General features: G+C 41.1%; 1 protein-coding gene across 1 annotated transcript; it reads right to left on the bottom strand.

The window, feature by feature from the left end:
* Positions 1-1,257: 1,257 nt before the first annotated feature.
* On the bottom strand, positions 1,258-14,337 carry PSMD6 (proteasome 26S subunit, non-ATPase 6). The gene is made up of 8 exons (XM_032211416.1): positions 14,042-14,337; positions 11,412-11,617; positions 9,609-9,754; positions 7,774-7,993; positions 7,555-7,663; positions 6,273-6,441; positions 1,955-2,032; positions 1,258-1,592 (listed from the first exon to the last, which is right to left on the bottom strand). The coding sequence occupies exons 1-8, from the start codon at positions 14,184-14,186 to the stop codon at positions 1,496-1,498; spliced, it is 1,170 nt and encodes a 389-aa protein (XP_032067307.1). The 5' UTR covers positions 14,187-14,337; the 3' UTR covers positions 1,258-1,495.
* Between the last annotated feature and the right edge of the window lie 7,184 nt (positions 14,338-21,521).

Here is a 21,521-nt window from a genome sequence, read left to right as displayed (position 1 = left end):
AACTGGCTAGGTGACCTTGGGCCAGTCACATTCTCTCAGCCCAACCCACTTCACAGGATTGTTGTGGTGGAAAAAACAGGAGGAGGAAAGGAGTATTAGGTACGTTTGCGGCCTTGAGTTACATATAAAAGTAATAGGTGGGTGTAAAAATCCAATAAATATAGTTGTCTGACAATAACCCCAGCTCTGTTCTTGGCCTGTTTCCTTAAATGCAAATAAAAGTGATACAAGTCTCTGGCAGCTTCTTAGTATGAGAAACAAGACTTGATTACACAATGTGAGAAGCTGTTCAAGTCTCAAACACTTCTCAAAGACTCCTGGGCAATAGGGAAAGGCCTTATAAACCTGTAATTCTAGTCCAAACAAAAAAAAGAGGGTGAGTGGGATGGTTTGTGATGTCACCAAGGATAGTTGTGCTTTTTCCTATGTTCATAAATAATATGGAATCAGGAATATAATTATGGCTGTATTTAACACAAAAAGAAGCAAATGAAGTTTCACTTTATTGCAAAAGGTATAATGAAAAATGGGGTTCCAGATCATTAAAAAAGGCACATACCTAACATTACAAATGGTATGAAATTGACTGAGGGGAAAAATGCGTTAGATTTGGGGCCTATCCAATAAAGCAAATATTTGAGAATAGATAAAGTATCTTTTATCACCTAGCACAGGGGTGTCAAACTCAATACCCGGGGGCTGGATCCAGCCTGCGGCGTGCTTAGATCTGGCCATGAGACCGCCCTGGAAACAGTGAAGGACCAGCCTGTGGTTTCTCTGCCAGCTAAAATGGACCTTGGGAGAGGGTTGCAGGAATCCATTGCAGCCAAAAACGGAGTTCGGGAGGGTATTTTCACCGGCAGAGCACTTGGTCCACCACAGGCGCCCCCAACTCAAGTGATGTTGAGCTAGCCATGCCCACCATTGGCCAGCCTCCCCCAACCTGATGTGACCTCCAATGAAATAGGAGTTTGACACGCCTGACCTAGCATAATAAGGTTGACTTGAATTAATGACTGTTGCTAGATGAGGCCTATGAATTTCAGTATCTTTATCTGAAAAATTAATGGAGTAAAACACAACGATCTAGTAATCATGCCAATCGTGCCAATCGGCCAAAGTGCCCTGCTAGTTCTCTTTCTATTATAAGAAAAGTTGAGAAAGATCAGTCTCGCATTCTCATTCAAAACACAAAGGCCAAAACAGCTCAGCCTCTGGTTAACAAAAAATACTAAGCTTTAAATTAAACTCCATAACTCGAGAACAGAACAGTCAACCGTACTGTACATTTAATAAATGACAATGATCGGAAAAACATGAATAGTCATACAGTTCAGTTGTTTACACAATGAAATAAGACTGCAAAAGCCCTAACTACATCATGGTTACATTTCCTTACCTACAGTACAAATTATATAATATAGGAATAATTACTTCCAGAAAAGTTCTGACTGAATGGTGCATTCCTTTGTTTTACTTTTTTTTTAAAAAAAATTCACATATTAATTACTCGAGAAAGCTTCTGCACCCTATTTAACAACAAATCTCCTCTTTTGATGGTTTCTTGGTACTGCCAGTTTTTGCTGTCAGGCCTACAATAAGAAAACAAAAGAACATTTATTGAGATATTGTACCAACACCAGTTGGCCTTCAAACTGCCATCCTAAGAAGTCTATGAATAAGACTCTTATAAAGTATTTCCTTTACAACTATTGGTCTTCCCTTGCAAGATCACAACCAGAAAAAAGCAAAGGTATTTGCGGCTACATATTTATTTCAAATTTGGCCCAGATGAGAAAGTAACTGAAGGTATACCTTAGAACACAATTGGAAGGATAGCAATTTACAATCCACAAATCTTGTAATGTTACTGTTACAATGATCAATAATTACTCTTATTATCCAAATAATGCTACTTCCTTAAACAATATTCAATAAGAAACTTGATAGCTACCTGTTGGTTTCTACGATTTCATTGACTTTGTCTATCTTGCAGTGTAGTCTCCCAGCAGCAATAAATCTTGAAAGTTCCCTGTTTGAGGGGAAAAAAATCCTTTTGTGTTATACTCAGATTGATGATTTCAGGAGACCATCTGAACAAGCCCCACTGCAAAGTCCCTTTGTAGCAGCACACATCTAAAAGGTCTGGTGTTTTAGAACCAGTATAAATTAGCCTTGCTTCTTTCTTCTAGAAAGACTGGGAGGAGAGGAAGTCTGCCAGATTGACCTAGTGCAGCCAATGTTAACCCCATGCAGTCAACAGTCCCTTTCCCCTCAAAGACATGTCAGAAAATGTTCAAAGCTGCAGCCAGGGCCTAATTAAATGCTGCTCTTCTGATTGTTTATAGCTTTGAAACTTAAGACCTGCAATTAGCAAACCACATGGGAAGGAAAATGGCTTAGTGGCAACACATCGTTCGTTTTTTTTTGCTGCTTAACCTGTGAATGTACAGTAGTTATCTACACTTTTAAAAATAAAGGGCTCCTTTGAGCACCACTGGGTATGCACAGCACAGGGGTAAATGTAAACGCATGCTATAACAATAGATTATCCGCAAAGGCTTTTAACCTTGATTTTGTTTTTCATAATCAAGGAACATACCAATAGGCCCTCACTGGGTAACTATAAAGGTAAAGGTTCCCCTCGCACATATGTACTAGTTGTTCCCGACTCTAAGTGGCGGTGGTCATCTCTGTCTCAAAACTGAAGAGCAAGCACTCACTCGGTTACGTGGCGCTAGGGATTTAAACTGCCAAACTTTCTGATCGACAAGCTCAGCGTCTTAGCCACTGAGCCACCGTGTACCTCTCAATCCCTCTCCATCCTATGGGTAACCATAGGATGATGTTAACCAATAAAAGCTTGAAAATATAAAACAGTACCCTGATCTGGGTCTAATAGTTCAAAGGCAGAGAGAACAATTACTGCAGAGTAGGCTGCACACATTCTTACAGCCTTTGGTTAACCAAGTCGACCAAACAATCTCTTATCTGACCCTCCCCGTGCAACGTTATTGTAAAAGCTGTAACTTGAATAGATGGTCAACTCTGCTTGTATCCTACAAAGGATACCATCCTGCAAATATTATTTTGGAGGACAAAGTTCTGATTGTCTAAGTAATCACAGCTCCCACAATCAGGTGGGTTAGTCCCTTACACGCGTCCCTTTCTCTAACAAGTATGTTTCTCTAGAGCTAGTAGAACTAGATTATGAGTAGTATCCCCTTGACTCATGAGCTGTATCAGAGCCCTTCGGGGCTATGGTTAACACTGAAAGATTATTCACCCTTTGCAAACTTCTCTACATGGTAACAGAATTGGAGACAATTTTCATGGCTTCGTACTTTTCTCTTCACTTTCTGGAACAATTCTTGAGCGCTACCAAATCCAAAGCCCTTAAATTAAGGAAGAATGAGCTCATATCTCCTACCTAGTTGGCTTTAAAAAAAAATCTATGATTCTAATAGCACCTTTTATTTTGTACAACAGTGGAACACTTCCCTTCAATGAACACAAAACACAGATGAAATCACCACAGCCCAGTGGTGGGTTTCTACCGGTATGGCAAAGCGTGTGTGAAGCGAACCAGTTGTTCGCCAGTAGGAACCCACCCCTGCCACAGCCACTATGCCTTTAGGGCAGCCCTTTCAAACACAGAAGTCAGTGGAAAACCATTCTTTCAAAAAAATTGGAGATGGTTTCCCATAACCCAAATTGAAACTCTTCTGCTTACAAAAAGGCGATTGGCTTCTGCCTCAACTGTGGCCTTTAGAAAAGGAGCAGATATGACAGCCTTTTTAAAAATATGATTATTTTAAACACTACAGACTTATTTTAAATACTATCTTCTTTTTTGTTTGCAAAACCACGTTAGATTTTGAATGGGATAGTGATTTTAGATATTTTAAAATATTTCCTATCACAGAAGTGAGTACACCCCCTCACAATTTGTAAATATTTATCTTTTCATGTGACAATACTGAAGAAATGACACTTGGATACAATGTAAAGTAGTGAGTATACAGCTTGTATAACAGTGTAAATGTGCTGTCCCCTCAAAATAATGCAACACACAGCCATTAATGTCTACACTGCTGGCAATGAAAGCGGTACACCCCTAAGTTATAATGTCCAAATGGGGCCGAAGTAGCCATTTTCCCTCCCTAGTGTCATGTGACTTGTTAGTGATGAGGAGTACAAAGGCAAATGTGTCTTGCCTACAGTCAAGCATGATGGTGGGAATGTATGTAGTCTGGGGCTGCATGATTGCTGCCGGAGCTACAGTTCATTGAGGGAACGATAAATGCCAACATGTACTGTGACATACTGAAGCAGAGCATGATCCTCTCTTTTTGGAGACTGGGCCGCAGGGCAGGATTCCAACAGGATAACGATAGCAATAGCAGTTAGACTTATATACCGCTTCATAGGGCTTTCAGCCCTCTCTAAGCGGTTTACAGAGTCAGCATATTGCCCCCAACAACAATCCGGGTCCTCATTTTACCCACCTCGGAAGGATGGAAGGCTGAGTCAACCTTGAGCCGGTGAGATTTGAACCGCCAAACTGCCGAACTAGCAGTCAGCTGAAATAGCCTGCAGTGCTGCATTTAACCACTGCGCCACCTCGGCTCTATATCCCCAAACACACCTCCAAAATGACCAGTCTTGCTAAAGAAGCTGAAGGTAAAGGTGATGGTTTGTCCAAGCATGTCTCCAGACCTAAACCCTATTGAGCATCTGTGGGGGATCCTGAAATGGAAGGTGGAGGTGCGCAAGGTCTCTAGCATCCACCAGCTCTGTGACGTCATGGAGGATTGGAAGAAGACTCCTTTGGCAACCTGTGAAGCTCTGGTGGACTCTATGCCCAAGAGGGTTAAGGCAGTGCTGGAAAATAATGGTGGCCACACAAAATATTGACACTTTGGTCCCCATTTGGACATTATCACTTAGGGTTGTACTCACTTTTGTTGCCAGAGTTTAGACATTAATGGCTGTGTGTTGCGTTATTTGGAGAGGACAGCATATTAAGCGGTATGCTCACTACATTGTAGCCAAGTGTCATTTCTTCAGTGTTGTCACATGAAAAGATGTATTTAGAACATTTACAAAATGTGAGGGGGTGCACTCACTTCTGTGACATACTGTATATATTTATTTCATTGTTTTATAATTGTTTATTGCAGGGATGCATGATTTGTGGCCAACTGCTTGGGGTTTTTCTCCCCCCCCCACACACACAAATTAAGGAAAGTAAAACCGCTTCTATTTCCACTCCCCCCCCCAAGCTTTCTGCAGTTGAGAAGTCGAGTCCACGTTGATCTATCAAGTGTTGTTAACCACAGAGCGAAATAGAAAATTGAATAATTTGCTGGAGACCTTAAAAGTTTCCTCTTGTTAAATCTAATTGGCCGCAATGAGCTTAGACTCAACATGTAGCTACTAGCTTTCATAAAGATACTTTTCAAAATCTCCTAAACATTTCTCCATTGCCCTCTCCTTTGGATAAGGCCCAATCCTTACTTCTATTTTTGTTTCATGGTTGTGTTCCATTATCATAACCGATGGCACTATGTTTTATTTATCACCTATTGGAACTTCTTATTCCTGGCCTCCATGAAAATATACGTCACAAGAAAGCCACAAAGAAAAAAATGTCCTGCCATCAATAATGAAACAGGGTCTTTTTCTCTTGAATAATTTAATTATTCAACATTCTGACACTAGGCACTGAGTGGCTCTATCAATAAAAAGAGTCACATGCCTCCATGGACAGAATCCAACTACTGAAATTAACCTTAATACAATAAATACAATAGCAGAGTTGGAAGGGACCTTGGAGGTCTTCTAGTTCAACCTCCTGTCTAGCCAGGAAACCCTACACCACTTCAGACAAATGGCTATCCAACATCTTGTTAAAAATTTCCAGTATTGGAGCATTCACAACTTCTGGAGGCAAGCTGTTCCACTGATTAATTGTGCTGTCAGGAAATTTCTCCTCAGTTCTAAGTTGCTTCTCTCCTTGATTACTTCTTGTTCTACCCTCAGGTGCCTTGGAGAATAGTTTGACTCCCTCTTCTTTGTGGCAACCCCTGAGATAGTGGAACACTGCTATCATGTCTCCCCTTACCTTGGCATCTTCATTATGGACCTCTTCAACTAAATTACATTAATCCTAACTATTTAGAATTTTAAAAGAAATTGGTTTGCTCTCTTCCGTTTCAATGTGGATGGATCACAAAAAGCAGGTCTTAATATTTTCAAATGATACTTACTGATCTATGAACTCTACGCAGACTCCAAAAGCATCTGCCATGTAACCAAGGGTGAGGGACCGATAAGATTCTAGAAGCTGACTGTAGGCGTGGATTCTCATTTCCCGAACATAGTAACGATAATGTGGCGCGAACAGCCAATCTTTCTTCATCTCTTGTTCTACATTGGCTGAAATGGGAAAGAGAGCATGTAAAGGTGGCAATGCTTTACAGACATTAAATCAAGTCTGATTAAAAAGCATGTGGAAAAATGTACTGTGGTCTGATGAGACCAAGGTTGAACTTTTGGGCCATAATTCCAAAAAATATGTTTGGCTTTAAAAAAAACAATACGGTACATCATCAAAAGTACACCACACCCACAGTGACGCAGGGTAGTTGGCAGCATTATGCTTTAGGGCTGCTTTTTTTCAGCTGGAACTGAGGCTTTAGTCAAGGTGGGGGAAATTATAAACAATTTCAAATATTGGTCACTTTTGGCAAAAAACAAAACAAAAAAAGGCTTCAGGCCTCAACTAAAATGCTAAATATGAAGAGGATTTTCACCTTTCAATATAATGACCCAAAGCACTTGGTCTGATTTTTTTCCCTCTCATCTCAAAAACCTGGCATTTTAACAGGGGTGTGTAGGCTTTCTATATCCATTGTACCAGAGGTGGTATTCAGCAGGTTTTTACCAGTTCTGGAGAATGGGTAGTGGAAATTTTGAGTAGTTCAGAGAACTGGTAAATACCACCTCTGACTGGCCCCATCCCCATCTATTCGCTGCCTCCTGAGTCCCAGCTGATCAGGAGAGAATGGGGATTTTGCAGTAACCTTCCCCTAGAGTGGGGTGGGAATTGAGATTTTACAGTATCCTTCCCCTGCCACACCCACCAAGCCATGCCCACAGAACTGGTAGTGAAAATTTTGAATCCCACCACTGCACTGTACCTATTCCAGAAGTGCAACCCTCCCCACCATCTGAAAACCAATGTCCAATCTCACTTGCATCCCTCCCATTCTTCTGAAGAACTCCTGCCATCTTTTTTGCTTGCCCTGTCCATTGCCCTGTAAAGTTGCCACATCTGCAAACAGCTTCCGTTCATTTTTGTAAGAAACCTCACATTCGCTTCTGCCACCTACCCACAATTGGGAATGGTTCACACAGTTTTGGAGCACTTTGGCCTTCAAAGATGAGATATGAGCATCGGAGCAACTCAGCCTGTTACTCGATAGATTGTTAAGTGTTCGCAACCATTTAGGATTTCACAGAAAATCATAAAGCTAAACTATTTCTTACCTAATGACTGGAAGAATACTGAATACCGACATTCGTAGAGGGAAAAAAGATATTGCCGCACTTTGGGTAAACTGTGCAACACTTCCAGAATCTCAGCTCCTTTGATAACCTAAAGTAGGTCAAAGAAGAGGGGAAGGGGGGAAGAGGGGTGTAAAAATCAGAGCAGAGCTATAAGGAAGATTCTGTGGCTTCTCTATGCTACTAAACAATTTGCCCTACCTTCTCTCTCAGGTCCGGCCTTTCTAATGCGATCATGCTGACATACACTGTGTAAGTCACAAACGTTTTGTAATCCATAAGTTCGTAAGACGTAAAGGTCGAAACGGTATCCAGGAAAAGTTCGGCTGCCTGCTTGAAGTCCCGAATGGCCACACAGTAAAGGCCTTGATAGACCTTCAGCCGATTCCGACGATCCCAATCTCCTCCTTCTTCTATAAGACTTTCAAAGAAAAGAGAGATACCCCTTTAATCTGCAATCCGCATTACATCTGAAATACTGTAGGTTAGTAGCTGAATACATGTAATCCTCGACTTATGACAGTTCATTTAGTGACCAAAGTTACAATGCCATGGGAAAAATTAACTTATGGCCGGTTTTCACACCGTTGCAGCATCCCCCCCATGGTCACATGATCAAACTACAGGTGCTTAGCAGCTGACTCATATTTATGATGGCATTGAAGGGTCTTGGAGTCCTGTGAACAGCTTTTACAACCTTCTAATAAGCCAGGTTAATAGGCAAACCAGATTCACTTAACCATGTTACCCACTTAACTGCAGCGATTCACTTAACAAATGTAGCAAGAACGGTAATAAAACGGGACACAACTCAGTTAACAAATGTCTCACTTAGCAACAGAAATATTGGTCTCCATTGTGGTTGTAAGTCAAGGACTACCAGTAAATAGACAAATCACAAGTACAATTCTGCTGCACAAAACCTGCCACCTATATAATCTCTGCGTTCTGGCCCATAACTCTTTTGCTTCTGCTCTGAGTGAAGGTTCACATTCCTTCAATAACAGGTTCCTGGTTGAAACACTTCTTTCCACAGGCTGCACACCTGGGCTTTTAGCAAAGGGAATAAAGCAACCTATTTCTGATTCACCTGCCAACCAAAGGATGACCTGTAAGCTATAATGGCATGTCATACAAATCATCAGTGTTAAAAGTAGTTTTTCAAAGCTGTTTCCAGATACAAGTACCAGTAGTCCTCAATGTACAATCAGTTGCTTAGTGACCAAAGTTACAACAGGCCCCCCAAAAGGGGACTAATAACCTGGATTCAAAGTTCTTGAGTCAGCCCCCCACCCCAGTCACATGATCACATTTTGGGCACTCAAAAACAAGCGCGCATTTATGGCCGTTTGCAGTGTCCAGTGACCTCGATTTACATCCTCCCCTCCCCCCCCAAAAAACCGTTGTTTACTTCTGGTTTCCAGCCAAAACAAAAAGGTCTCTAGCGAACAATGGGTTTGCTATATGCCTGTGGCATTCACTTAACTGTTGCAAAAAAAAAAAAAGGCTATAAAATTGGATGAGATCATGCGGTGACCTGCATTATGATCACGCACAATGACCAAAATTTTAGACTCAATTATGATCGTTAAGTCGATCTGTAAGAAAAATGGGGTAGAGGCATTATTAATGCAAAAGTATCACTGTCCAAGAAGTACAATATTTCTGAATATTTTAAAATAACCTAATTACGTTATGAGCACAAGCCGCTTTATTAAAAATGAACAAAATATAACAAACCCATAAAATAATGTTCTCCAGAAACAAAATGCATTTCAGTTTTTAAAAGTAAAGCTACCTTTCCTAACCATCACATACATCATTTCATTTCCCCCCTCCCCAAATCATAATTTTTAAATGATACAATTGCATTTTCCAGCTTTTCTGACATTTTTCATTGATTGAATATTCCTGAATGTCAGCCTTTGTTGTGACACAAAGTCCCACTGGCTTGCAATCAGACTACCGGGAATTTATGTTGAAGTGCCCTAGATAAAGAGTTTTTCCCAATTCTCTCATTCTGGCAGGAAAGATACCTTTTGGCCTTTTCAGTGTTCCGTGTAATAAGGTCATTGTCCATATAAAACAAGCCGATTCGCAGCAAGTAGAAGACAATATCCAGACGATGTCCTAGAGCAACAGTTTTATCATAGGTCTTCCGAAAGGCAGTTAGAGCAGCTTCCTAAAGGAAAAACGGCAAAGGCAGACAAGATGTGTATGATTACATACAGCAATAGCACTTAGGCTTATATACCGCTTCGCAGTGCTTTACAGCCCTCTCTAAGCAAAGTCAGCATATTGCCCCCAACAATCTGGGTCCTCATTTTATTGACCTCAGAAGAATGGAAGGCCGAGTCAACCTTGAATTGCTGAGAATCGAACTACTGGCAGTGGGCAGAATTAGCCTGCAACGCTGCATTCTAACCACAGCTCAAATACAACTTGCTCTAAGGATACCAAACATGTTTTATACTACCACAGTGATATCAGACCCTGCTTTAATAGTTACTGATCAACACCATCACCTCACTAAACTAAAAAAGAACAACTTTCCAATTCAATGTTTATGCTTGTGTTTCGAGTAAAGGTCAGACTTCCAGTAGTTCATTTCACTAGAATTATCCCCCACCAATTTCAGAAAACCCAAGGGAAGGGACAGAGTTAAACAACAAAAATTGCTACCTGTTGCCCTTAATTCTAAAATCATGCAAACATTTCCTTTTCTAGAGTGTACAGTAACATAAAAATAGGCCAGCAGAATGGACTTGAAAAGCACAAGAAAACAAATGGGTTTTCAGCCCGGTCCAAAGTCACATACCAGCTTAGTATGCCAACCAGACTGTGATCCACACATGCATTTCTGCAACCCCAGATGCATTACACAATCACAGAATAGGAAAGTCTACTTAAGCCAAAGAGTGCAATCCTTTCCTCAGTAAAGGAACCCAACTTAAAGCACCCTAGACAGATTGTTCTATTTCTCTATTTCCCATTCATTAACAGCATTAATGGTCTCTCTTTCTTCACCCACAAGAATGAAGTTAAAAAAAATCAGACAGAAAAAAAATCTATATACAGCAATCATTAAGTTTTATTTATTACTGCATTCCCCACCTTACTCAGTAACAGAAGGTCTCCAAATTCCTCCAAATCTGACATTTAAAGTAAGAATCTAGTTAAAATGATGACAAAATATATGTATTTTTGCTCTGGTTAACTAAAATACGAATATCAGGTTACCAGCCATTTCCCTCCACACAGTATTAATAAGTATTTTTTATGAAACAAAACTATTAGCAAAGAGGTGGGGAATCTATAGCCTTTCAGAATAACTCAGTAATCCAGTGAGAATCTGCGGAAAGATATTATCTAACACACAATCTTTCTCACTGAGCTTTTTAGTATAAACCAAAGGCCTTTTTATTGTGTTTTATAACATGCTATGACCCCCATATATAACAGCAGCTTCTGAAAGCATTATAAACAAGTTGTTTGGTATTAGATATAGCCAGACAACCATGGGTGGGATCCCCAGAACAAATTGTAATTTTTTTTTAATGTGGCTAAACAAAATTATGAAATATTGGATTAGAGACTAATCCTACTAACTTAACTTTAACTGAATGTAAAACAAATCAAATGTAGGTTTTCTTCTAGTCTCTTGGTTTCTGGAATGCGCAGCATAGCATTCAAAAGCCATGTGTGGCCCTCAGTTTTAATACTCTGTATGAGTATTAAAAGTATGAGCAGCTCACACTTAATACTCATTTTCAATATGGACATCACTATAGAAAAATCCAGGTTTAAATCCTTTGGCAATTTGTGAAAACTTCACTTACCTTGTCCCCAATTCGGCAGAGATACTCAGCTTTGGCCATCATGGCATCACGGATTTCACTTTCTCCCAGGTTCTTCTCTGCATCTTCCAATTCGTCGTCCAAGCGTTTCAACTCGTCCTCGTTTGCTTTCTTCATCTTATTCAACAAATCTGTATCTACTGGCCAGTCAAGGGATTTGCAGAGGCTTTCATAATATGGGGCCATATCTGAAAAAAAAAAATAATAACCAGAAACAATATGATAAAAATCGTATCTTCAATGAGAACTAGAGCAACAAAAACATAAAAGGAAATGAAATCAGCAATTTATCCAGCTAAGGTTTTCATATAGGACCAGTGAAAAGCCTTGATTAGACTAAGATGCTTCAAATCTTTGTTTAGGCCATTGTTCCTGGAGATTCCATAGGCTTGCTTTTTTCAAGTGGAATAAAAATACTCCCTAGAGGTACATCTAACTCCAGGTACCTTTACCTGGAGGTACATGAAAGTTTTTCTATTACATTTTACAGCATGTGTAAAGCAGGGAAGCACCCTCACAAAATTCAAAAGATTCCTAAATATGCAAAGTTTGTGTCACATGCAATACTACGCATGATATCTCTCAGAGCTGAGTTTTTATATCCAAGTGATCACATTCACAAGAAGACAATTCATGAAGGAGTCTCTGTGAATTTTACTCAGCTAGTCGTTGCCAACTATAGGAGGCAGTGCTCATCTCCGTTTCAAGGCCATGGAGCCAGCACTGTCCAAAGACATTTCTGTGGTCATCCTTCCCACCTAAGTGGTATCTATTTATCTACTCACATGTGCATGCTTTCAAAATGCTAAGTTGGCAGGAGCTGGGTGAGGATGGGAGCTCACTCTGTCATGTGGCGTTTGGGTCTTGAACCCGGGTTGCCGGCTTTCAAGCCCAGTATCTTCACTGCAGAGCCACAGCGCCACTCCAATTCATGAGGAAAGTTAGCTAAATAATAATACTTAGAGCAAAGGAATAAAAACACAATAATTTCCTTAAGAGGGAAGGGTGGCAGAGCAGATGACAAAGACAGAAAGTAATAATCTCAAAGATAACAAAGGAGATAATTATATGAACTACTTGCTGCAAATATAGAAATCTGAGTAATAGGTATTGAGAGAGGAAATTAATGTAATAAATAATCAGTGCTGATTATATATATATATATATAGATATAGATATATAGATAGATAGTCAAAAGCTAATCAGAAGGGTGACTGACATATAAGTGTCCAAGAATGTTTTGCTCTGAACAAAAACAAAGAGGCGTGGAATAAAATTGGTTCTAAAAGACAAAGGCAAAGTTGATAAATTGGAATGTGTTGAAAACAAAATAACACATTTAAGATAAATACATTTATTTGGGGGGGATCCAAGCGCTCAAGTACAGGATAAGAGATCTACCTGCCCTGCTCATATCATCTGCAAAAATGGTCTGGGAATGACATACCTGAATACATGCCAAATATCCATCAGCAGTGTGACATGGCTGTTAAAACGATCAATTACATTTCTTTAGCAGAAATATATTTTCCTACCCCTGGAAAGCAGCCATTCTATTTTGGCCTGCTCAGATCCCCCATCTCCAGTATAATATCCAGTTCTGGGCATTGCATTTGCAGAAGGACTCAGAGAATCCAAGTGCAGAGAAAGACAAGAAAGATGATGAAGGGACTAGAAACTTAAGTCACAAAGGCTGAGGCAACAATGAAGAAAAACAGTGGGAGGGATGGTGGTCACAATCTTTTTTCAAGCATCCAAAGAGATGTTACACAGAACAAGGGCATAGTTTCTTCCTTATGATCCCAGGGAGAGGGGAAAACTAGCAGGTACAATTTTGAGACACTGTGTATGGCAGGTTTGACAGTGAGACCTCACAGCGAAAAGGGTGGCACATATTCCCCACGTTTAGATGGGTTCAAAGCAGAAACTCAGACTGACGCTTCAACTTAATGCAGGTGGTCCTCGACTTACAACCACAACCGAGCCCCACATTTCCGTTGCTAAGCAACTTCTGTTGGTTAAAGTGAGTTGTGGCCCATTTTTACGACTTTCCTTGCCGCAGCTGTTAAATGAATTATTGCGGTTGACACATTAGTAACCCAGTCATTAAGTCAATCCGACTTCCCCGTTGACCTGGCTTTTGTCCGAAGGTCGGCAAAAGGGGATCGGGGACACAGCAACGGTCATAAGCCCAAACCATTTGCCAATCATCTGAATTTTGATCACAGGGATGCTGAAAAGGTCGTAACTGTGAAAACCGTCTGTAAGTCACTTTTTTCCCCAGCGCCGTTGCAACTTTGAACGGTCACTAAATGAACCGTTGTATGTCGAGGACAACTTCCTACTCCCTAGAGCATGTACAGAAAGCTCCCCACTCCCTACTCAGCAAGAGGATTAAAGGTGTGTCCCTCCTCCTTTGGTGTGAAAAGAACCCTTTATAATAAATCCATCTTTCTTAACTTTGAGAAACTTTAAATTTAGTTTTCAGGTTACTTGAAGGGTTTTTTCCCCTCGTTCATTTCGATGTTTAGGTTTTGAAGTTTGCCCTAAATAGAGGCGGGAGGGCAAAAACCCTAGGAAGCAAAGGCTGTCGGTTTCCCCGTTTTTCTTACCGTGCTGACGGATGGCGGCCATGAGCTCCTGGCGCACGGCGGGGTCCGGGCTCTGCGGCTGCAGGCTCAGCAAGAAGCGGAGCTGCGCGATCCGGAGGTCGGGGTTCTTAGGGAGGCCCTCCTCTTCCAGGTTTTCCAGCGGCATCCTGGCGAGGAAGAAAGGCGCGAGAGAGACCGAGCGGGGAAAAGGCCGGTCGGTGACAGGCACGGAGGGGAAACCAAACAGCCAGCGAGCAGCGAAGAAGAGACTATAGAGTGACTCAGCCCGCCACCCGGATACGGAAGGAACGCTCCGAGAGGACACTTCCGACATCCGTCTGGGCGCGCCACCAAGAGGCAGGGTGATTGCGGCGTTCATCCGACTCTTCCGGTTCTACGCCCTCGCGCGCCCCCATATGCGTGGCGTGCCATTTGCGACGGGGCTAGGGTTAAAAGGGGATGCGGTCCTCGTAAGGCTGAAGAATAAAGCAGACGCGAGAGAATGCGTGGGTTGAGCCCAAAGAGTTTAGTTTCCAAATGGCTTTAAAGCGGCTGGTTGGGTTACCCGTTCTCCCGGCAAGATGTTACTTGCTAATTGCAAAGCGCGAGGCGGGAAGGAACTGTTACCCTTTCTGCCCCTTTGCTTGATCCAGTTTACTTTTTGCCCTGGTGGTTCCCTGGATGTAGAGGGAGAAGGAAATGATCATCCAGGCAAAGGTCCGGTTTTTATAAACATCTCTTCCTTTTTTGCATTCCTTGATGGAAATGAGGCCACTTGCACGCCTCCCTTCGCATTATGAGATTGTGACCGATAGATGGCGCTGCCTCCGTATTTATCCACGGCATTTATGGTGTTTCCTGCTGGTAGAAATCAGGGATTTAAGGAATTTGTTTTGCATAAATGGCAAAATCACCAGCATGTGCGATGAAAAGGGTCAGCGAAAAGGCTGCGTGCCTCTGCTTATTTCTTTCCTTATTTCTGTCTTTTTTTAAGGAATGTCTTCTTTGTTTATTTTCACCCTGGCTTTGCTGCAAGCTTGTTCCTTGCTCACAGGGTCCATTTTGATGAAGGATCTTCACAGAGGTGTGTGTTATGTGTGTGTGTGTCTGTTTTATCTGCTCAAGATCTTTCCTGGGGTTATTTTAATGTACTTGGATAATAGTTGTACGATGGCCAAGAATTCCCATTCCTTGTCCCTGAAAAATGGAACAAAACTCATTTAACAAATGTCTCACTTAACAACAGAATTTTGGGGCTGAATTGTGGTCATAAGTTGAGGACTACCTGGTAACAGTACGGAAGTGGTTTCCCGTTGCCTTCTTTTGGAAGGTTTTTTGGAGTTTCTAGTCCAATTAGAATAGGATAGGGGAGGATGAGGAGAGAATAGCTGGAAGGTACCTTGGAGGTCTTCAATCTGCCCCCAACTTGATCCTTCAGATCTTTTAAAGGTGCACCCTTTGCTACTGGGACTTCCGCCTTAATCATTTTTCTCCTGGTGGTTCTCTTTTTTTCCACTTTTCCCAGCATTAAAAGAGTTCCCCAGAGCTACATTTTTGCATAATGTGTCCAAAGCATGATAATTTGACAATAGCAATAGCGCTTAGACTTATATAGCGCTTCACAATGCTTTACAGCCTTCTCTAAGTGGTTTACAGAGTCAGCCTATTGCCCCCAACAATCTGGCTCCTCATTTTAGCGACCTTGGAAGGATGGAAGGCTGAGTCAATCTTGAGCCGGTCAGAATCGAACTGTTGGCAGCCAGCAGAAGTAGCCTTCAGTACTGCATTCTAACCACTATGCCACCAAGGCTCAGGCTAGTCCATACAGGTGGAATGTTCTGGTGGTGTTCTACCATAGCTTGCTGCTGTTGTTCAGTTGCTATGTCATGTCCAACTCTTCCCAATCCCAGTAGATGATAGCACGACAGCCTCACCTGCCCCATCCTCCACTGTCTTCTGGAGTTTGTCCAAATTCTTATTCTCTGACACTATCTAACTGTCATCCCCTTCACTTTTTCCCTTCAATTCTACCACATCTGAGACTAACTAAATCTGACCTTATTTGTGCAAGATAAGGCTAGGTGGTGTCAGTTAGAGGAAATCAATTGCAATTCCTTAAAATAATTATGTAAATTTTCTCAATGTATCTATTTGATAGCAGCTGCATTATTATTCTGAACTTGTTAATTTTTACCCATTTCTCCTAACATTTTGGCACGTATGAGCTACCTTAATAAAAAGAAGGACTAGGGATGACATGATAGCAGTGTTCCAATATCTCAGGAGCTGCCACAAAGAAGAGGGAGTCAAATTATTCTCCAAACCACCTGAGGGCAGGACAAGAAGCAATGGGTGGAAACCCATCAAGGAGAGAAGCATAGTTTGGCATAGTTAAGGATGAAGGATGTTTAAATAACTGTAGTCAACTAAAAGTGGAGGTATAATGATGTCAATATGGTAAACATTTGAGTTAAGATATTTGAATTAATATGAATTATGATATGAATTAATTATAATATGAATTAATGGAAGAGATGCACCAAAACATGTTGTAACCAGCTGATATACTTTTTTTTTTATAATATATACCTGTGTTCCTTTTTTTTTTTTGTTCTTCTTGTCTTCTTTATTTTTTTTTCTTTTCTTTTTTTTTTCTTTTCCCACTGGTGTGGGCATGTATTGTTTAAGAAACAAAAATTATTATTATTATTATTATTATTATTATTATTATTATTATTATTATTTAATAATAATTATAGTCAAATGAAAATGGATATATGATGATGGTGACACGTATGAATATTTGAGTTAAAATGCTCGAGTTAACATGAACTATGTTTGTTGACTGTGGAAGAGATGCGCAAAAGTCTATTTGTAACCAACTGATACATTTTCTATAGCATGTAAAGAAGGATGTTGTATTTGTTTTAAATTAAAAATTAAAAAACTTTATAAAAAAAAAGGAGAGAAGCAACTTGAAACTAAGGACAAATTTTCTGACAGAACAACTAATCAGTGGAATGATTTGTCTCCAGAAGCTGTGGAGGCTCCAACACTGGAGGGTTGGAGAGAATGGACAACCACTTGTCTGAAATGATATAGGATTTGCTGCTTGAGCAGGGATTGGACCAGAAGACCTTCAATGTCCCTTCCAACCCCTTTATACATTATAGTAATCTTTTATACATTGTACGTTATAGACCTTCTGTTTTGTTCTCAAATTCAGCCTCTGCTAGATAATAATTCTTTTGAGCCTTTTAGACTGGTTAGAGAGGATATATTATAATCTGAGCATTAAGGCACATGCTCAGAATCCAATTTTGTATGCAATGATCTGGTGCCTATGGGTTGGCATCTTTCCAGCTTTACTACTTCTCTCACTAAGATTCTTTTTTCTTTATCCTTACATTGAGTCACTTCATTAGTGCAGAGCTAATGTAATTTTTCCACTGCTTTTCTCATATGCTTGCACATTTTCTCTCTGTGTCTTTCTGTGTGTCTCTGTCTGTGTTTGAGAGACAGGGAGGGAGGGAGGGAGAGAGAGATGAGAGAGAGGGAGATGAGAGAAAGAAGAGAGAGATGAGAGAGAGGGAGATGAGAGAAAGAGGAGAGAGAGATGAGAGAGAAAGGGGAGGGAGAGAGATGAGAGAAAGAGGAGAGAGAAATCAGAGAGATCAGAGAGAAAGAGGGGAAGAGAGAGAGATGAGGGAGAGAAAGGGAGGAGAGAGGAGAGAAAGAGAAATGACAGAAAAAATGAGAAAGGAGAGAAAGAGAAAGGGAGAAGAGAGGAGAGAAGGGGGAGAGACAGATGAGAAAGAAGGGGGAGAGAGAGAGAAAGAGGAGAGAGATGAGTGGGAGAAAGGGAGGAGAAAAGAGAAAGATGAGAGAGAAAGATGAGAGAGAGAAAGATGGGAGAGACAGATGAGAAAGGGGGAGAGAGAGAGATGAGAAAGAGAGAAAGTGAGAGCGAGAGAGAGAGAGAGAGAGAGAGAGGAATGTCCAAAGCAGTAACTCCTGCCTTTCTGTGCAGGAGTCACACGAAATACATCTTCATTTTTAAACTGGTTCTCCCGTTTCCTTTTCTTGTTCGGTGGCCAAGATTAACTAGCTGAGGAGTAAAGAGGGTGAACCACAAACATTAAAAGGAGAAAGATTAATTTGCTGTTTAAAAAAAGGAGCCAGAATCAGCAGTATAGTTTGAGATAGGCATCAGTACAGAAAGTTATAGGGCTAATCTTATCTGCCTTATTTTGGAAATCGTTTTAAGGATGTAGGACAAATGCTTGGAGGGAGAGGAAAGTTGAGAGCAGAGATAAAAGAAACTACTCAAAGTACTAGAGTAGGCATCTGTCTACTTCTTCAATGCAGCCAAGAGTTGCAATCCAAACACAGATTGAAAATTCTTACGTTATGCACAATTTTTTGCAGGAATTTTATTGAACCTGGATCTGATTTCTTATCCATGATCACAGTGCAATTTGGGTAGCTTATTAAAAAAAACAATGAAGCAAATTTGGGGAAAAAATAGAAACAGAATTTACAGGCTCAAAAAAAAAATAGATGTGATGGCATAAAGATTAAAGTTGCAGTCCTATGTGTTCTAAATTCTAAACAATAAGAAAATCCTGCTAAGGATAGACTTGTTTGTTCTGTGGTTTTTTTTCCTTAAAACAAGGAATAAAAGAGCTGGGCCTGGTGCAAAAAAAGTGCAGCATAGATTGTGTATTACTGCATGGCCTCTCCCTGTTGCTTAAACACAACAATATGTGACCCATTAGGCATTGCTAGAAGTGTTGTGGAAACCATGGATAAAACATAGACTTATTCTAGAGAGACGCAGCCATTATAAGGGAAGCAAAGAATAAAGGACTTAAAACGGTGAAGAGAGGATGATGCAGGGGTGAAATGCTACGGTTTGCACTAGTTGGTCTGAACCAGTAGTAAAAAAAATGCTACCAGTTCAGGTGAACTGGTATTTCTGATGATCAACTGTGATGCGTGATTTAGATTAGCTAGAAAGCAGGAAATCGCATGGCATAGCGGACTCCCCCCCCCCTTGCGGTTCACTTCCCTTTGCAGGCGCATTCAGTAGCAGGCTCCGCCCACCCGCCCGGATGTCATCATGTCCATTTTTGACGCTCTGCGCATGCACAGAAAGTCCTGCGCATGTCCGAACCAGTAACAAAGGTAAGTTGATTTCACCCCTGGGATGATGGGCTAACACATGTCCAATGCCAAAGTTGTAGGTAAGTAACTTAGATTAGGTCCTTAACGTCCTTGAGTTACAACCACAATTGGGGCCAGAATTTCCATTGCTAAGCAAAGCAATTAAAGGAATCTTACCCAATTTTACAATCTGTTTTCCATGAGTATTAAGCAAATCACTGCAGTTAAGTCAGAAGTGGCATTCAGCAGGTCCTGACCAGTTCTGGAGAACCGGTAGCGGAAATTTTGAGTAGTTTGGAGAACCGGTAAATACCTCTGACTGGTCCCGTCCCCATCTATTCTCTGCCTCCCGAGTCCCAGCTGATTGGGGGGAAATGAGGATTTTACAGTATCCCTGCCATGACCACCAAGCCATGCCCACAGAATCGGTAGTAAAAATGTTTGAATCCTACCACTGATTAAGTGAATAGCACAATTAAGAGAATTCGTCTCCCCCCCCACACACACACACACTGCATTGACTTCATCATAACCAAGTTGGGAAGGTCACAGATGGCGATCACGTGAGCCCAGGATGCTGCAACCTTTGTAAATACATGCTGGTTACCAAATGCCTGATTTTTGATCATGTGACCCTGGGGATTCTGAAATGGTCCTAATTGCAAGTCCAGCATAAGGCATTTTTTTCAGTGCCATGGCAACTTCCAGCAGTCACTAAATGAGTGGCTGTAAGCCGAGGATTGCCTGTAACGGGACTGTGAAATGCATAACTGTCTTTCCCCTTTCTCCCACCACTGAATTCCCATGCTTTCATCACACTGTAATCAAAGCAGCAAGACCATTGGGCAACCATTACTGAATAAAGGAGAAGTACTCTGAGGTTGTGTGGTGTTCCTATTTTGAAGTTGTTGAGATTGTAGCATCGCTAAGACTTCTGGAATAAAAAAGAGTTTGTTTCTGTTCCCCCTCATGCTGAACTTCACTTGGGAATAAGAAGAATTCAGACGTGGAAAATACAAAAATATGAAAATTAGCAACTCTTCATTAAGTACCATGGTTTCCCAAAAATAAGACAGAGTCTTATTTTCTTTTGAACCCCCCCCCCCAAATAAATGCTTGGCTTTATTTTCGGGGAGGTCTTATTATTTTTGAGGTGCAGGAGGCAGTGAGCGTGGTCACCTCGTGGCTGCTTCTGTGTTGCAATATTTTCAGGGAGGGCTTATTTTGGGGAGAGGGCTTATTTTAGCACATGCACTCAAAATCCCGATTAGGCTTATTATCTGGGGAGGTTTTATTTTCAGAGAAACAGGGCACAATGGTACTTTGGTACTCAACTGCTCCGAAACTCATCAAGTTTGTACTCAACGCATTTGTACATGAAAATTTCATCCCGGTACTCATCATTTGTTTGGTACTCAATGCACAAGCTAGAACTTCTTGATGTTGTTGCCTTGTGACTTATTATTCCTTGTGGGGGGGAAATCGTTTAGTACTCAGCATTTTTGGTACTCATCATGCCTCCCAGAACCAATTAAGAGTGAGTGCCAAGATAACCACTGTATAGGCCAAACTAGCTAATATCTGACTATAAAATGTTTTCAAACGAATAAAAAAGATGTTGCATTGGGCAAAACATATCCTGGTGAAACTTAGCATGTTTACTCCACCATTGAAATATTTCTCACAATCCCTTCACTTTTTCATTTTCATACAACTGCCACAATGACGTGACCAAATAGACTATTGAGGCGGGGCAGAAGGACTGACCCTTCAATGGATCCCTTGGTGCCACAAAGAATCCCACTGCTTTGCATAGGATTTGGACAAAGCCTCTCTTCCAAAAAACTCTGAGTAAAATCTAAGAAAACATGTATATGAAAAAAGGAAGAGGAGGCAGAGAAGAGAGTGCCAATTCAAAGGCAGCTCCAGCAGCACCAGTGGAAAAAAAAAAATAGTCATCTGGGAGTGTCCCAGGCTGTGGGCTCACAGATCCAATTAAGATCCTAGAATCCAATTCTAGCCGCACCATTGCTTCTTGTTCCCAACATAGAGGTCCCCCCAGATTAATTGCTGGGCCTGATTATTGTGTCTGTTGAACAATGAAAGTGTCACCCGTATTCCCCATGTGTTCCTTTCTTTGTGCATTGACTAATGGGAACATTAGGGTAGTTCCAGAAACAAGAGACTTTCCATTGCCCAGGTGCTGCAGAACTTTCCATTCCTCAGATATTTGTTGGTTTGTTTATCAAACTTATATAACCACCCAATGCGCACATAGGCAACTCTGGGCGGCTTACAAAATGGCCTCTCCTCAGCCAATGTAGAAATAAGGGGT

This window comes from Thamnophis elegans, chromosome 2 (assembly GCF_009769535.1).
Source record: "Thamnophis elegans isolate rThaEle1 chromosome 2, rThaEle1.pri, whole genome shotgun sequence".
Taxonomy (NCBI): domain Eukaryota; kingdom Metazoa; phylum Chordata; class Lepidosauria; order Squamata; family Colubridae; genus Thamnophis; species Thamnophis elegans.
This window is presented reverse-complemented; position numbering and strand designations above follow the sequence as displayed.

Coding starts and splice junctions, on each gene's coding strand:
- PSMD6 (XM_032211416.1), bottom strand. CDS start 14,186: ATGCCGCTGGAAAACCTGGAAGAGGAGGGCCTCCCTAAGAACCCCGAC. Junction 7,994..9,608: donor AACACTGAAAAGGCCAAAAG/GTATCTTTCCTG, acceptor TTTCTTTGAAAG/TCTTATAGAAGAAGGAGGAG. Junction 1,593..1,954: donor GAAATCGTAGAAACCAACAG/GTAGCTATCAAG, acceptor TTCTTATTGTAG/GCCTGACAGCAAAAACTGGC.